The sequence below is a fragment of the Spinacia oleracea genome, chromosome 5 (genome assembly GCF_020520425.1).
Source record: "Spinacia oleracea cultivar Varoflay chromosome 5, BTI_SOV_V1, whole genome shotgun sequence".
NCBI lineage: Eukaryota > Viridiplantae > Streptophyta > Magnoliopsida > Caryophyllales > Amaranthaceae > Spinacia > Spinacia oleracea.
Window position 1 is genome coordinate 47,590,661 of NC_079491.1, and position 16,093 is coordinate 47,606,753.

General features: G+C 38.1%; 2 protein-coding genes and 1 pseudogene across 2 annotated transcripts; 2 read left to right on the forward strand and 1 right to left on the reverse strand.

The window, feature by feature from the left end:
* Window positions 1-465: 465 nt before the first annotated feature.
* Window positions 466-1,693, forward strand: LOC110803246 (1-aminocyclopropane-1-carboxylate oxidase homolog 12-like; annotated as a pseudogene).
* Window positions 1,694-4,066: 2,373 nt separating this feature from the next.
* On the forward strand, window positions 4,067-10,420 carry LOC110803247 (uncharacterized). Its single transcript, XM_022008743.2, has 9 exons — window positions 4,067-5,656; window positions 5,823-6,563; window positions 7,336-7,827; window positions 8,012-8,103; window positions 8,190-8,277; window positions 8,375-8,489; window positions 8,571-8,697; window positions 8,902-9,076; window positions 9,380-10,420. Exons 1-9 carry the CDS (start codon window positions 4,145-4,147, stop codon window positions 10,061-10,063), a joined length of 4,026 nt encoding a protein of 1,341 aa, XP_021864435.1. The 5' UTR covers window positions 4,067-4,144; the 3' UTR covers window positions 10,064-10,420.
* An 840-nt stretch (window positions 10,421-11,260) lies between these two features.
* On the reverse strand, window positions 11,261-12,663 carry LOC130461495 (uncharacterized). The gene is made up of 3 exons (XM_056829617.1): window positions 12,463-12,663; window positions 11,659-11,930; window positions 11,261-11,549 (listed from the first exon to the last, which is right to left on the reverse strand). Exons 1-3 carry the CDS (start codon window positions 12,661-12,663, stop codon window positions 11,261-11,263), a joined length of 762 nt encoding a protein of 253 aa, XP_056685595.1.
* Window positions 12,664-16,093: the final 3,430 nt, after the last annotated feature.

The window sequence follows — 16,093 nt, forward strand, 5'->3', positions numbered from 1 at the left end:
TTCCGGCAATATTTCCATTTCCGATAATATTTCCCGATACGTACCATGTTTTCGTTTCCGGCAACATCTACGACTTGGATAATATTTATATTTCCGATACGATCCATATTTCCGTTTCCGGCAATATCATCGTTTCCGGAGTATTCATTTCTTGCCTGTGACGATCTCAGCTCCCACTGAAACCAAGATCCGTCGATTCCGAATATCCATAGTTGGAGTATTTAATGCCATTAAATACTTGATTCGTTTACGTACTATTTGTGTGACCCTACGGGTTCAGTCAAGAGTAAGCTGTGGATTAATATCATTAATTCCACTTGAACTGAAGCGGCCTCTAGCTAGGCATTCAGCTCACTTGATCTCACTGAATTATTAACTTGTTAATTAATACTGAACCGCATTTATTAGACTTAACATAGAATGCATACTTGGACCAAGGGCATTATTTTCTTCATATTCTCTCAAGGATTGGGAGTGGAGGCTGATAAGTTGAAAGAGAAATCATGTTCAGGAGACAGAGTTATGGCCGGCCACTATTATCCATATTGTCCCCAGCTCAACAAGACAGTTCGGAACTTGTGATCGCATCCCATACTGATCCTGGCGTTCTCACACTGTTGCTGCAGGATCAAGTTGGTGGGTTGCAAGTTAAACATGAGGGGAAATGGGTTAATGTCAAGCCAATCCAAGGTGCACTTGTTATCGATGTCGGCGACTTGCTTCAGGTATAAAAACATATTCCTATATTTTCTCTTATATAACTAGTTTCAGTTTGTTAAAGTTGATTGGTTCTGTTTTATATTTAGCTCCTCTCGAATGATAAGTACACGAGTGTAGAACACCGAGCGTATGCTAATCCCCAGCAAGAACCACGGGTCTCAGTTGTTGTGTTCTTCAACCTAAGCATGAGGGAAAACTTGTATGGACCCCTACCAGAGATAGTATCACCTGAAGTGCCTGCACTATACAACCATCAAATTATTCCTCGGTGCAAGATTTCAACCAAGGTATTCATTTACAAATGATTCTAGCTTGTTAAACTTGATTGTCCCATAACAATGAAGAATAGAGTGCCTTGATCTTGAAAGAACGAGGGTTATGTGCAGTTTATGTGTATAGTATCTGTCATGTATGAAACACATATCTTTTTCCCTCCCCAATATGGGTATAGTATATGTTCCGTATCTATTCACTGCTCAGGTTAAGACTGAGACTTTAAGCATCAGGATCATATTTATAGGATGAGGGCGGAGTAACATAAATTATTCAAATAAAAGCAATTAGAAAAAGAGTGAAAAGACATTTTCAGAAGGCATAAGGAGAGAGAGAGAGAGAGAGAGAGAGAGAGAGAGAGAGAGAGAGAGAGAGAGAGAGAGAGAGAGAGAGAGAGAGAGAGAGAGAGAAAGAGTAGGCTGCAGAGAGTAGGGAGTACTAGGGTGTGCAAAACCCTACTTTTTGTGAAGTTGAGTACACTGTGAAGTTGGCAGCTTCTGGTTTTGTATTTCTGAAAGACTTACGTCCTAAAGAACCAGAGGTAATGTCTCTTACTGATGCACCTGCTTCTGCTTCTACTACAACAACAAATTCTGCTGCTGCTGCTGCTGCTGCTGCACCAGTGCAACAGGGAACTGTAGCTGCCATGGCTGTTGATGAGGAGCCCCAACCCCCTCAGCCTTTTGAGTACACCTTATAATTGCCAATGATGTTGGTGGGTCAGTTGAACGCGAGGCTTGTTTGGTTGCCAACAATCAGCTAGGAAGGGGTAGATATTTCAGAGAGAAAATTATATACATAAGAAACTGTATACACTAATACCTCTGCAGCTACTTCAATTTAATGCACAGCCTGAAATCTGCTATACATAAGAAACTGTAAACACTAATTGATTCCATTCATCCTAATTCCAGATCAATTCTTATCTTCAGACTCAGAATAAGCAGCAAACAATCTGATTCCAAAATATTCCAAAATAAGCAGCCCTTAGAAAGTATGTTCACTACAGTCAAACAATCTGATTCCTAAATCAAGCTTCTGACTCCTTGGCTGCGAGCTAACTGAATTGCAAACTGCCAGCACCCCCCCATCCTCTTTGTACTTTTTTTTTTGGTTTTGTTTGCAGATCACTTTTTGGGTTTCGAACTGAAAAAGGATTGTTGAAGAAAATAAAAATGAGCACCAAGTGGATACAGATACAAGTATGTCCTATGATTTTATGTTTATTGCAATTTTTATTTGTTTTTTAAAGTATTCAAAAGTAATTGATTGTATTTTGCTTGTGTAGTGTCCTCGGCAAAAGAATGTCATGGATTATGGATATTATGTCATGAGATACATGAAAGAGATCATCGACCATAAGCAAACTCGAATATTTGAAGATGTATATATTTTTCTATGCTCAATTAAGCCTAGACATTATTCATATGCATTGCCACTAATTATGTTAATTTTCTCATTTTGTAGTACTTTCATGATTGCAATGTTCCGAATTATGATGAAGGACAAATTGATGAAGTCAGAGCTCAATGGACGTGTCATGTTCTTCTCGTGTGAATATTGTGGTGGATTAATTATGTTTTTCGACTGGAATTTCTCTACAACGTTTTAATTTTAGTTTATTGCTTTGAAATTAAAAGAGGTACTATATGACAGAGATACTTCTTTCTGTTTTCTAGTGTGTTTTTATTGTAGTGTGTATTTAGGCACATATGATTTTAAGTTATGAATATATGAGACATCGAGACATTTATTTGATACGATAGAAATGAAGTTGAATCTTATATATATTCAAATTGATTACCTTGTGTAGGCTATAAAATATTTTTATATTTTATTACAGGTATTTAATAATTAAAAAATAGCCCGACAAAAATTAAAAATTGCATTTAAATAACAACGCTTTTTAGTTACACGCTATTAATTAATTTAAATTAAATTAATCATAAATTTTCCCGCCATACCGAAGCTTTATTAGCGCTTATATATTGAATGATGTTAAATGAGGTAAAATTAACAGCGCTTTTTAAAAGCGTTGTCATTCTTTTAACAGCGGTTTAAAAGCGTTGTCTTTCCTTGAAAAAAGCGCTATTAAAAGCTTATTTTGTTGTAGTATGTATACTAAATTATGCTAATTGACTATGTGACAATTAATTTTGATTCATGGCTTTATGTTTTTCCGCATGAATTATATTGTTCATAACCTAACAGTTTATACAAATCGTAAATCTCTTATGATCCCTGAACATTTACATCACTGCAACTGATGATTCTTCTATCCTGTGTTTGGAGTACAAAATCATCATATACTTTTAATTTTAAGTGAACGAACACATATAAAGGAAAATCAAAGTTCAAATTCCGAATTCTTGCAATTTTTACGATGCTGATGGTGAACTTATATGAGACATATGATAAACTTATATGATACTCATTAAGAACTTATAAAACAATCCTGAATGTCAACCTTATATTATACTGATGGTGAACTTATATGATATTGTTTGTAAACTTATAATGGCAAACTTATAAGTAAATGAGTTTTTAAAAAAATTTACCTTTAGTTGCAGAATCTGGAACAACTTGAATTTCTGATTGTTCTAGAGTTTGGTTTCTCCCAATTTCTGAATTTGGAATGTTGTTGAGGTCGATTATTGTTGGAGCACGAATTTGCCATTGTAGCAACCCACGTATTAAGGTTTCACAATTAGAGAGATTGAATCAAATGTTTCACTCTTCTCTCATGGTTGATTGTACATTCCAGGAGTTTCTCTCATGGTTGATTGCAGATTCGATGTTTCTTTCTCCTCTTATGGTAGATTGTAGATTTGAAGAGCTTTCTCTATCTTATCCCATGGCGTCGCAGGCGCGACTCTCTCCTCTCAGGTTTTCGCTCATCACTACTGTTTAGGAATATAAAAATGAATTTCTAAAAAACAATAAAAATTACTTCGTATATTGTTAGCTTTTGCACGTGTAAGTTACGTGTTGGTTGGATGTACAATATTTTTACCGTAGACCGGGGGCATACAAAAGATTTTGAAAAGACATTCAAATCCAAAGAATGGCGCCTTTTTGTGTTGGTAGCTCCACTTAAACGAAAAGACAACAAATCTTCCTTTGCAGCATCCTCCAACCCGGCAGTTCATCAATGGAAGACGCCACCATTTCCAGAATTCTGACAGATCTCGAATGCCTCAACCCACAATCACCCATCTCCCGATCAACTCTCTTAGATCTCAAATCCCTGTTAACCCATCAAATTCAAACCCCATCCCGCAATTTCGACATCGACAACAGTGATGAAACACCTCAAATCAACCCTCTTTGGGATGAATTATCGACTCGCAGCCTTTCTCTTTCTTCTCTTATCAACCCAATTTCATCTTCCATGGATTCTAGTACCTCTTCTCTCTCCCTCCTCGCTTCTACTGTCTACCTCTCACTCTTTCTCTCTCCTAATGCCCCAGTTTTCTCTCTCTTTACCCCCATGTCTTTTTTGTCTCTTCTCCACTCCATTCGCCGGTCGCTGAAGTATCGAAAAGAGGGTTCTTCACCTCCCGCCTCTAACGAACCCCGGCGAAAGAAGGGTCGTGGTAAGAGAGCTAGGGTTTCGAATAACTCGGACGCTGACGATGATTGTGGTGGTGTCGGGGAGAGGTTAGATAATGAATTTGACATTAAGTTGCTATTGAGTGTACTTGATAAGTTAGGTCTTGTACTGAGTTTGATGCATTTGGGTCGGTTTCCTGATAGTTTGAAATCTTTAGTTCAAACTGTGGCTCAAATTCCTGTATTAGGGTTTGATTTGTGTGGCAACAATTCTGGAAATTGCAAGAAATTGTTCGATACTTGCACCGGTATCTTGAGCCAGATTTTGAGGCCTGAGCATGGAGAACAGGAAATGACATCTGCTGAGGTATTGAAATCTCTAACGCCCTTAATCTTGTCGACAAAATCGCAAGCTAGGACATTCGCTATTTTGTTTGTGAAAAATGAGATGATGGGCATGGCAATTGATTCAAATTCCCTGAGAAAAGCAATGGTGAATTTGCCTAGGTATTTGGCTCAAAAGGCACCTGAGAAATCTGATGCTAGAGCTTTAGCTGTGGAATCTATATTGGATATTGTTAAAGCTATGGAATCCGACGATCAAGTTGGATTCGTCGATTATGTTATGAAGATGGCTCAAGGAAAATCTCACCTTAGAAATTTGGCTGTTGATCTCATTCCAAAGCTCATTTTGTCATTACAAACCCTTTCAGGTTCTGAATTAGACAGTGAAGTGGAGGAGGATTCGTGGAAATTGAGGTGCTTGGTTGCATTAATTCAGCGTTGTTCTGATTCAGTTGCAGGAATTCGAGCTCGAGCTCTGTCAAGCTTGGCACAACTCGTGGGTACATCAAGTGATGAGAGAGACCAAGTTTTGTTTAAGAAGGCATTAGGTATTGATGGTGGACGAGAGGGTAGAGCGAATGATTTCCTAAAGAAGAGGTGCACGGATGAGAAAGCAGCTGTTCGGAAGGCTGCACTTTTGCTAATAACTAAACTCATGGCTCTTGTAGGCAGCACCTTGGACCCTGACATTCTTAAGATGATGGGGATTGCTTGTTCTGATCCACTTGTCAGTATAAGGAAAGCGGCAATTTCAGCACTTTCAGAGGTTAGCTTACTGTTTGGTCCTTTAGACTCGCTAAACTTAGCTTTTAGTGCCTGCATTACATGCCTAAGCAAATATAGTTTGTGTATTTAGAATTTAAACATTGGTGGCATCAGTTACTTCAGAACATATTTCTATTCTCACATTGATATTCTTACTGGCTTTGTAGGCATTCAGAACATTTTCAGATAGAAGTGTTGTCATTGAATGGCTTCATTCTGTTCCACGCTTGATTATTGACAGTGAGAGTAGTATTCAAGAGGAATGCGAGAGTTTTTTTGTGGAACTGGTTTTAGATAGAGTTTCTAGAGCTGGATCTGCAGCGTCTAGTGATACGTCTGCAGTTCATAATTCGAAATACAGCGCAAGAAGTTTTGAGAAAGAGCTTGCAGCAATTTACCCAGAAGGTGTTCTGGATCTGTTGAGCGAGATTTGCAACGGAGAAGTTGCACCTTGGGTGAAAAAGATCTGTTCAAGCCTTGGTAAGAAGGGAAAACTGAGGCCTAAAATTGCTACAGCCCTTCAGAAAATCATAAAAACATCAGAATCTCTTTGGTTATCACATTCCATGCCAATAGACAACTGGACAGCCCCTCCCGGTGCTTGGCTTCTTCTGTCAGAAGTTTCTTCATTTCTTCGCAAAGCAGTGGAGTGGGAATTTCTCTATCATCACTGGAAGCTATTGGATAAGGATGTTACCACAGATGAATTAAACTCACGTACCATAGAGGACATTATGCCTGAATCAGTTGACGGCATGGAAACTAACACTGCAGTTTGGGCTGGCGATCGTGTTTTACTGTTGCAAACAATCTCTAATGTTTCTGTAGAGTTGTCCCCTGAACCTGCTGCGCATTTGGCTCATGATCTGCTAAAACGGATAGAAGGGTTCAGCATGCATTCAACTGAGGTACAAAGCATATCTCATATATTTCTTTAACTTTTTGGAAGCAGATGCTTGTTTTCTGCTTTATGTGTAAATTGAACGTTGTCAAAGATTAAAAAAGAGCCTGGTGCTACTCTAATCCTACCTGTTCGTTTGTCAGTTTATCTAGCAGGTGCACCTCTTTAAGTCTTAATTGAGAGGAATTTTGTGTAAGCTGTTTAATTAAAATCGAGTGGGTTGGAGAATTGGCACCTAGAGTAGGATTGTTGTGCTGTCTACATAGACTATCTATTTATTTCTGAAGGCTTAGTGCTACAGTTTGTAATCCGAACTAGTGTTGTTGAATAAATATACAACCCTGAAGGATTTGATCTGAATTCCACTACCTAATTGAAGTTGACTTCAGTTTCTGTTGGTGTTCTCATCATGAGGATATGTAGATACCCGTGGGTCCTAGTCCTAGACTTCCTGAGTTTGTTAAAAACAGCCAAACGTCAAGGATCTGGATTTGTTAGAAAGTGATCTGGATCTGAACATCTCGAAAAAAAGGTCGCTTAAGATGTTGATTGGGTTATTTCACTGCTAACAGCTAAATACTCTGTTTACTGAGGTCCGATAGCAGAAGAAAATTCAGCTTTCATTATCGGGCAGATGATATGTTATTACTCTCATTATGGTTGACTTTTACCAACCTTTTAGATGCCTGCCTCTGTTTTTGATTATCCATTCTGCTGATCTGCTTTTCCCTACTCAGATAGCCTTATGGACTTTAATAATTGCCTGCATATGGTTGCAGGTTAATGCTCATGTTAAAGCACTTAAAACATTATGTAAACGAAAGGCTATGAATCCTCAGGAAGCAGATGCATTGGTTACAAAATCTGCTGATCAAATTTTTTGTAAAGCTTCTCGTGTAGTAGATATGTATCTATCAGAAGAACAAAAGACAAGTAAAGAGAACAACCTTTTCACACCACCTAAGAGCACGAGAAAGGGTAAAAGAGAAGCTACCCCATCGAAGTTGCTATTACAAGCTACAACAGCAGTTTACACCATAGGTTCCTTGGTGATCATTTGTCCATCCTTGGATATAAAGGCCATTGTTCCGGTTTTGCACAGTATGATAACTTCAGGAACTCATGAACCAAGGTCAAATCAGTTACCTGGCTCTACCATTTCTGTAAAGGAAAAAGCTCCATGTTTGTATATTCAGGCATGGCTTACCATGGGGAAAATCTGCCTTGCTGACGGGAAGCTTGCAAAAAGATATATCCCATTGTTCGTACAGGTTTGTTGAATTATACAGCTTACTTGCCATAATAAAAAGAGTAGCTTTGTTGAATGATTTTATCTTGCAGGCTCAACATGTAGACATACTGACATCAATTGCATGTGAACAAATCTGTTGTTCAATAACAGAGTTACGTGTCTAATAATTACAAGAATTGATCTTCTGTCATCTTCTGTTGTAGGAGCTTGAAAAGAGTGATTGCACTGCACTTAGGAATAATATTGTTGTCATTATGGCAGATTTTTGTGTTCGTTACACTGCTTTGGTGGACTGGTAAGCCTGTGAATCTTACTGTTCAAAACACTGATCATTTCACATACTTTTTCTCGCTCTTCCCTCAACCGTTTTTGAATCAACAGCTATATTGCAAAAATCACAAAGTGTCTTCGTGACACTTGTGAACTTGTCAGGAGGCAAACGTTTATACTACTCTCTAGATTATTGCAGGTACAATTTGGTCTTTACATGGGCATCATTGTATATAGTTCTTTGCGCTCTTGATGTAGGTATCATTTGCAAGTTTATATATTTTATTATTTTGCAGACGGACTATGTCAAGTGGAGAGGGGTACTTTTCCTACGGTTTCTGTTGTCTCTTGATGATGAATCAGAAACAATTAGACAGCTTGCTGATTTTCTGTTTGGAAATATACTCAAAGGTAACTTATCATTATTCTGGCTGTTTCATAAGCGTAGTCATTAAGGTAGAGATCTGACCTTTGTTCTATATCATCTTTCAGCCAAGGCTCCTCTTCTAGCTTACAATAGTTTTGTGGAAGCGGTGTTTGTTCTAAATGACTGTCAAGCTTATGTGACAAATAACAAATCTCAAAATTCAAGAGTTGAGAGACGACTTTTCTCAATTAGGTAATGGAACTTTATGCGTAGAAGATAATTTTCCATTGATACTGGCATAAGAATTGTTTAATTTTAGAATTGAACTTTGACAATAGATATGGCCGATATGGGACAAACAAAATGGATGTTTTTCACTATAAATGGGAGAGTAGGAGACATGTCACTCTACCTATTTCTCTATTTGACCCACATTATCTAATTTTATATGATCAGAGGTAATGATGAGAAGTCAAGGTCTAGAAGGATGCACATATATGTTTCTTTGTTGAAGCAAATGGCTCCTGAGCATCTATTAGCTACCTTTGCAAAAATATGTGCTGAAATCCTTGCTGCTGCATCTGATGGTATCCTCAGCTTTGATGACGTTAGTTGCCAGTCTGTCTTGCAGGTCTCAGTTCTCTCTCCTTCCTTTTTGTGCTTATGTATATTTCCTCCTGAGTTCTCAAAAAGAAATTACTTTTTTTCACTAATCAATATATCCGGAGCAAGAAGGAAAGTGTATGTTTAAACTAATTTGATACAGCCTAAAAAGGCAAGTGTTTTTATAATTCGGAGACACAGAGGATTCCATCAAACTTGCAGTAGTTTCCATGTATCTTTAAAACATATCAACTTTTTACATGCTAGTTTAATTGCTACGATGTGGTTTGCTGTTATATGAATAAGAAAGTGTGATCTATGTGGTAATCAGGATGCGTTCCGTATTCTAACCTGCAAAGAGATAAGGCTTCCATCAAACCGTGCAGCAGCACCAGATGCTTCTACTGAAATGGAAGAAGAAGGGGGAGATGGCGGTGCAGCTGCCAGAGGAAAAGCAATAACTCAAGCAGTGAAGAAGGGTCTTATCCAAAACACCATTCCTATATTTATAGAACTAAAGAGATTATTAGAGAACAAGAACAGCCCTCTCATTGGCTCTCTTATGGAATGCTTATGTGTGCTTCTCAAGGACTACAAGAATGAAATTGAAGACATATTGGTTGCAGATAATCAGCTAAGGAAAGAGCTTATATATGACATGCAAAAATATGAAACTGTCAAGGCTAAATCAACGGCTACAGAGGCCATTGCAACTATGCATAGGTCACAAGGGTATCATACACCTGGTGCAACAAATCAGAAAAGTAAGCTGTCAAAGAAACAACATAGTGATTCAAAGGTGGCTTCAGCAATGGCGGATGTGGCAGCAGCAACTATTGCCAAATCTATACTAAAGGAAGTAAATAAAGGAGCTGCAACACCACCCTTGAGTTTGCTTAATATGCCTCAATTAAGAACCTCAGAAAGACCCCCTCATTCTAGGGGACATAAATCTGCACATGTTATAGAATCTCTCAGGAGGCGGCAAACTTTTGATTTTGATGAAGATAACTAACTCATCTTCTTGTTTCTTGTACATATTAGCCTACTTGTAAAATAGAAAAATGAAATGCAACATATCATACTTCTGTAGGACCTTCATCCTGTCTAATGTTTTTTCCCATCAGCTAGAGAACCGATACCAGTTGAAGTACTTCATTGTAATGGTGCTTGCTTGGTTTTGTTATCTAGTACTCAGGACTCAGGAGTACGAGATTTTAACATTATCAAGGATGTTTCAGAACTGCAAAATATATTTGTTACATGAACTGTTGAAAGCAATTCTCTCACCTTTCCTGACACAGAGAATGCTTCAATTCGATAGCGATTTGTTCTGTATACAGGATCGATGTTTCTTAGGGGTCATTTCTAATTATGGGGTTAATCTACGATCATTTTTTGTATACCAAACTTTTTATTGTTCCAGGTGATTACATATTTACATGTATTCATGTACTACTACTCTACTAGAGAAACTTTTTATCAATAAAGTAATTTGATTATCAAAAACAAATAATGTACTACTACAACTGTGAGATTCAATATTCAAATTTTCTTTCTTTGAGAAAACAAAATCTGTTAAACACAAAGTACTCGTTTTTAAATTCTAAATTGGTTGGACGACAGATACATTACAAATTTATAATTGGCGATAGATTTTAAGGAGGTGTTTGGTATGAATGTTGGAAAGGGAGTGGAATGGAAACAAATAAGAAGGTGAACGGGTAAGGTTAAGTATTACCTTTATTGGTTGTTTGGTATATCCTAGGAAAGGAATTCCTTGTATAAGTTTCCCTTACTTGATGTTTGGTAAGTACTAAGGAAAGGAATAAATTTTGAGTGTTATATTCTACATGTACAATAAAATTGAATAAATCATAACAAAGTACTGCTGCAGGTTACAAAATCATTTGCTTAGCATAAAAAATACTACTGCTGCTGTTGTTGCCTTTTACAAAAGTACAGCCCTGTTGCATAATCCATGTAATCCATAAAACAAGCTAAAGTACAACCGTGTTGGTAACAACTAACAAGCTGTATATGAACCGTTAATTGTCAACTTAACAGAGGAAAACAACAAACCAACAAATATCCTAACATCCTGTTAAAACCAAAACAACATGCATACACCTATTAAAACCAAGTTTGCAAAATTATATAAATAAAGCAAAATATAAAGCGAAGACATAGTAGTGCACTTCATGGTTCGGAATCAAGCATGTCTTCTATTTTTCTTGAGAAGATCTAGAACATACTGTTTCTTCAAGTTGGATGGGGCTTGGTAAAATATACGAAGCTTGTGTTCTTCGGCCATGAGAATAGTTGCAACTTCCAAAGCTTCAGAAGGAGAAATTCCATCCAACTTCATAACTTCTTCCAACACCTTATTCACTTTCTCATCCATCTTTTGCTCTCTTTCTTCAGCTTTAGACCATGCATTTGCCATGGTTCCAAGATTTGCATTGATGTCCTCAAATATTTTCCCAAAACTTTCAGAAGTACTATGTAGAAAAGCAACTAAATCATCAACATTATCAACTTTCTGTCCCTTTCCTTTCCTCTTCAAATCTATCTTTCAACTTTGTTTTCTTCGATGTGGCATTATCAAACTCTTTATTCATCGGATGCTTTAGGGATTGAGTTGTAGATTGAGTTGAATGAGTGGAATGAGTTGAATGAGTGGAATTAGTGGTAGAATTCACATAATCTCCATCACTATCGATTGTCATTGTATTATTTGCAATCTCAATATCCATATTGTCAATAGCTCCAACAAATGACTCACTAAGGTCTCTAGTTGCTTTATCTTTAGCATAAATTTCAGCAAGCATCTCATAATAAGGAAAAGGTACACCATATAACCCCTTCGCTTTTTTGTGAGCCTACAATTAAAACACGAGCATCATTAGCATCAATGCAAGTTATACCGCTATGCTATGCTACAACATCATCGTACAAGGTAAGCATATCCTATATTCACTGCAATTAAGCATAACATAATGAGCTTAACAAATCTGAACTTTTAACTGTTAAGCAGGGACTAATCAAAAGCTCAGATGATGCCTCTGAAAGTTTTGGGGTAATCAGTCTGAAACTCTTTGATAAGTGTGTGTCAATTTGTATTCAGACATTCAAATGATCTACTGAAACTGGTACTAATCATTGAATCAAAATATTATGTAACAATTTCAGTAAGAGGATTGGAGAAGAGCTACTCCAATAAACCAGGGATTACACAAGCCATCAATGTTGATATGTTGTGTGTTATAGTAACAACAGGTTACATCATTAGATGAAAATGATGCAACACACAGATTATCATCACTAAAAAAAAGTCAAAACATCTGTAATAAAATCTGATTATGGAAATTCAAACTAGTGCTTGAGTAAGAAATCTGTTAAAAAGTTTGTTACCTTCGCCCATTCATTGAACACAACTTTCTCTGGCTGCAACATTTTCTTTTCTACATCCCACCCAAAACCAGAAAGTGCCAGCATCTCAGCCATTGCAGAGTATTTCTCCGACCAATGCTTAATTCTTGACTCAATGTGCGGATCATCTCTCAAGCCACAGTTAGGTAGGGCACTTTTGATCATTTCTTCCAACTTATTCATATAACCACTCTTGAAACTTTTAGGTTATGATACATATGAAAATTCATAAATCATGCGGAAAAACCATTTAGCCAGGAATACATATTATTTACACATAATCATTTAGCATAGTTTTAGATGCATACTCTTTGTTGCGTGCCTTCCCTAGCTGCGCCCGAACCGAACAAGAACAAGTCTTTAGGACTCCAAGTGTCGTCCCTCCGTAGATAGTCCACAGCACGTCCGGATCCGCCTTAAGATTGACCAACTAGAATCGCCCTTAAGGTACTAATAATTTTCGGCACTTTTAGGCAAGGTATGTGACTGAATTTTTCTCTCAAAAACTCACTTTGAATACTTGAATAATCTATGTAAATATGTGACCCTAGGCACCTATTTATAGAGTTATGGAAAAGGTTTTGGAATCCTATTAGGATACTAATTTATTTAATTATAATCCTACTAGGACTCTAATTAAATAATCATTATCTAATAGTTTTAGGATTTAATCATATTTCGAATCCCGATTGCTTTAGGATTCCCGCACAAGCATTGCATGAGCACCGTACACCCGCGCAAGCCTTGCGGCCCACGCTAGGCGCACAGCGCTCGGCCCACTGCTGCGCTCTCGCGCGCGCGCCCCAGGCCTTGGCTGGGCCTGGCCTTGCGCTGGGCCTGGTCGAGGCTTGGCATGCGATGGTGCGTGTTGGCTCGCTGGGCGATGGCCTGGCTTCGTGCTGGGCCTTCGTCTAGCGGGCCTCGTCCGATGCTAATTCGTACGATACGCTTCCGATTAATTTCCCGATTCCGGAATTCATTTCCGATACGAACAATATTTAATATTTCCGATTCCGGAATCAATTTCCGTTTCGAACAAATATTTAATATTTCCGTTTCCGAAATTATTTTCCGATTAATATTTTCCGATTCTGACAATATTTCCGTTTCCGGCAATATTTCCGATTCCGGCAATATTTCCATTTCCGATAATATTTTCCAATACGTACCATGTTTCCGTTTCCGGCAACATCTACGACTTGGATAATATTTATATTTCCGATACGATCCATATTTCCGTTTCCGGCAATATCATCGTTTCCGGAGTATTCATTTCTTGCCTGTGACGATCTCAGCTCCCACTGAAACCAAGATCCGTCGATTCCGAATATCCATAGATGGAGTATTTAATGCCATTAAATACTTGATCCGTTTACGTACTATTTGTGTGACCCTACGGGTTCAGTCAAGAGTAAGCTGTGGTTTAATATCATTAATTCCACTTGAACTGAAGCGGCCTCTAGCTAGGCATTCAGCTCACTTGATCTCACTGAATTATTAACTTGTTAATTAATACTGAACCGCATATATTAGACTTATCATTGAATGCATACTTGGACCAAGGGCATTATTTCCTTCAGTCTCCCACTTGTCCTTAGGGACAAGTGTGCATTTCCTAATTCCTTTGTCGCTCGATGCTTGCTCTTGAATATAAGGTAAGAGTTGTCATCCTTATTATGTTCAGAGGTGTTTCTCGGTTTCAGAGTTCAACTGATCAAATAAACAGATAATCATAGCCTATGATTCATCCGAGCACGGCCATGCATTTCACAGTTTCTAGCTCTCCGAGTGGCCTTGTACAACTTTTAAGCATCTCATCCCGATTTATGGGAGGACAATCCCAATCTTGCGATCTTGAGATTAGACTTCGTTTGATAGGTGATTACCTGAGCGTTGCCTTTATAGCCTCCTTTTACGGTGCGACGGTTGGTCAACGTCAAAGTAACCAGTTCTCAAACAAGTAATCTCAAATCACTCAGGTATTGAGGATTTAGTGTCTAATAATTTTAATGAAATTTACTTATGACAGATTTTCATCTCTTACAGTAAAGTTTCATAGGTCTTGTCCGATACTAGTCTTCACAAAGTAAGTATCTATGCAAATGATTATGACATTGCCATGTCCACATAGTTCAAGAAACAGAACTACTAGTCATCTTGCATTCTAATCGTCTAACGTTTTCTATGCGTCCAATTTTATAGAAAACTCCGACTAGGGACCATTTTCAACCTTTGACATTCAAGTTCACTTGATAGACATTTCTTAGTCACAGGACTGGTCCTGACAGTCTATCTTGAATATATCGTCAAATTGAAGGGACTCATCATTTAATAAACCACAAATTAAATGGGAAAATGAATTCTTTTCATTTATTGTGAATGATTAACCAATAATGTTTTACAAAGATTTAAACTCTAAAACTTTAAAACATTAAACAGGGTCATCAAAGCCATTCTCCAATATGCTTGATTCCCATAGCTGCAGTGTGCGAGTTGTGCTTCGCCTGCGGCAGAGGTTTAGTCAATGGATCTGATATGTTGTCATCAGTTCCAATTTTTCTTATCTCGACTTCTTTTCTTTCAACGAACTCTCGTAGAAGGTGAAATCTACGAAGTACATGCTTGACTCTCTGGTGGTGTCTAGGCTCCTTTGCCTGTGCAATAGCTCCGTTATTATCACAATACAGGGCTATTGGTCCTTTAATGGAGGGGACTACACCAAGTTCACCTATGAACTTCCTTAGCCATATAGCTTCCTTTGCTGCTTCACGTGCAGCAATGTACTCCGCTTCAGTTGTAGAATCCGCAATGGTGCTTTGCTTAGCACTTTTCCAGCTTACTGCTCCTCCGTTGAGGCAGAAGACAAACCCAGACTGTGATCTGAAATCATCTTTGTCGGTTTGGAAACTTGCGTCCGTATAGCCTCTAACAATTAATTCATCATCTCCACCATAGACCAGGAAGTCATCTTTGTGCCTTTTCAGGTACTTCAGAATATTCTTGGCAGCAGTCCAATGCGCCTCTCCTGGGTCTGACTGGTATCTGCTCGTAGCACTGAGTGCGTACGCAACATCCGGGCGTGTACATATCATAGCATACATTATTGAACCAATCAATGATGCATATGGAATCCCATTCATTCGTCTACGCTCATCAAGTGTTTTTGGGCACTGATTCTTGCTTAGAGTCATTCCATGAGACATGGGTAGGTAGCCTCGCTTGGAGTCCGCCATCTTGAACCTATCAAGCACCTTATTGATATAAGTGCTTTGACTAAGTCCAATCATCTTTTTAGATCTATCTCTGTAAATCTTGATGCCCAATATGTACTGTGCTTCTCCTAGATCTTTCATCGAAAAACATTTCCCAAGCCAAATCTTGACAGAGTTCAACATAGGAATGTCATTTCCGATAAGTAATATGTCGTCGACATATAATACCAGGAAAGCAATTTTGCTCCCACTGACCTTCTTGTATACACAAGATTCGTCTGCGTTCTTGATGAAACCAAAGTCACTGACTGCTTCATCAAAACGTATATTCCAGCTCTTGGATGCCTGCTTCAATCCGTAGATTGACTTCTTTAGCTTGCATACCTTTTTAGCATTCTTTG

Excerpts from the sequence above, each read along its gene's own strand:
- LOC110803247 (XM_022008743.2), top strand. The coding sequence starts at position 4,145 with ATGGAAGACGCCACCATTTCCAGAATTCTGACAGATCTCGAATGCCTC. Across the intron at positions 6,564-7,335 it reads TCAGCATGCATTCAACTGAG|GTTAATGCTCATGTTAAAGC; the intron begins GTACAAAGCATA and ends ATATGGTTGCAG. Across the intron at positions 8,490-8,570 it reads GTTTGGAAATATACTCAAAG|CCAAGGCTCCTCTTCTAGCT; the intron begins GTAACTTATCAT and ends ATCATCTTTCAG.
- LOC130461495 (XM_056829617.1), bottom strand. The coding sequence starts at position 12,663 with ATGAATAAGTTGGAAGAAATGATCAAAAGTGCCCTACCTAACTGTGGC. Across the intron at positions 11,931-12,462 it reads TGTTCAATGAATGGGCGAAG|GCTCACAAAAAAGCGAAGGG; the intron begins GTAACAAACTTT and ends TTTTAATTGTAG. Across the intron at positions 11,550-11,658 it reads AAGCATCCGATGAATAAAGA|TACTTCTGAAAGTTTTGGGA; the intron begins GTTTGATAATGC and ends TTTTCTACATAG.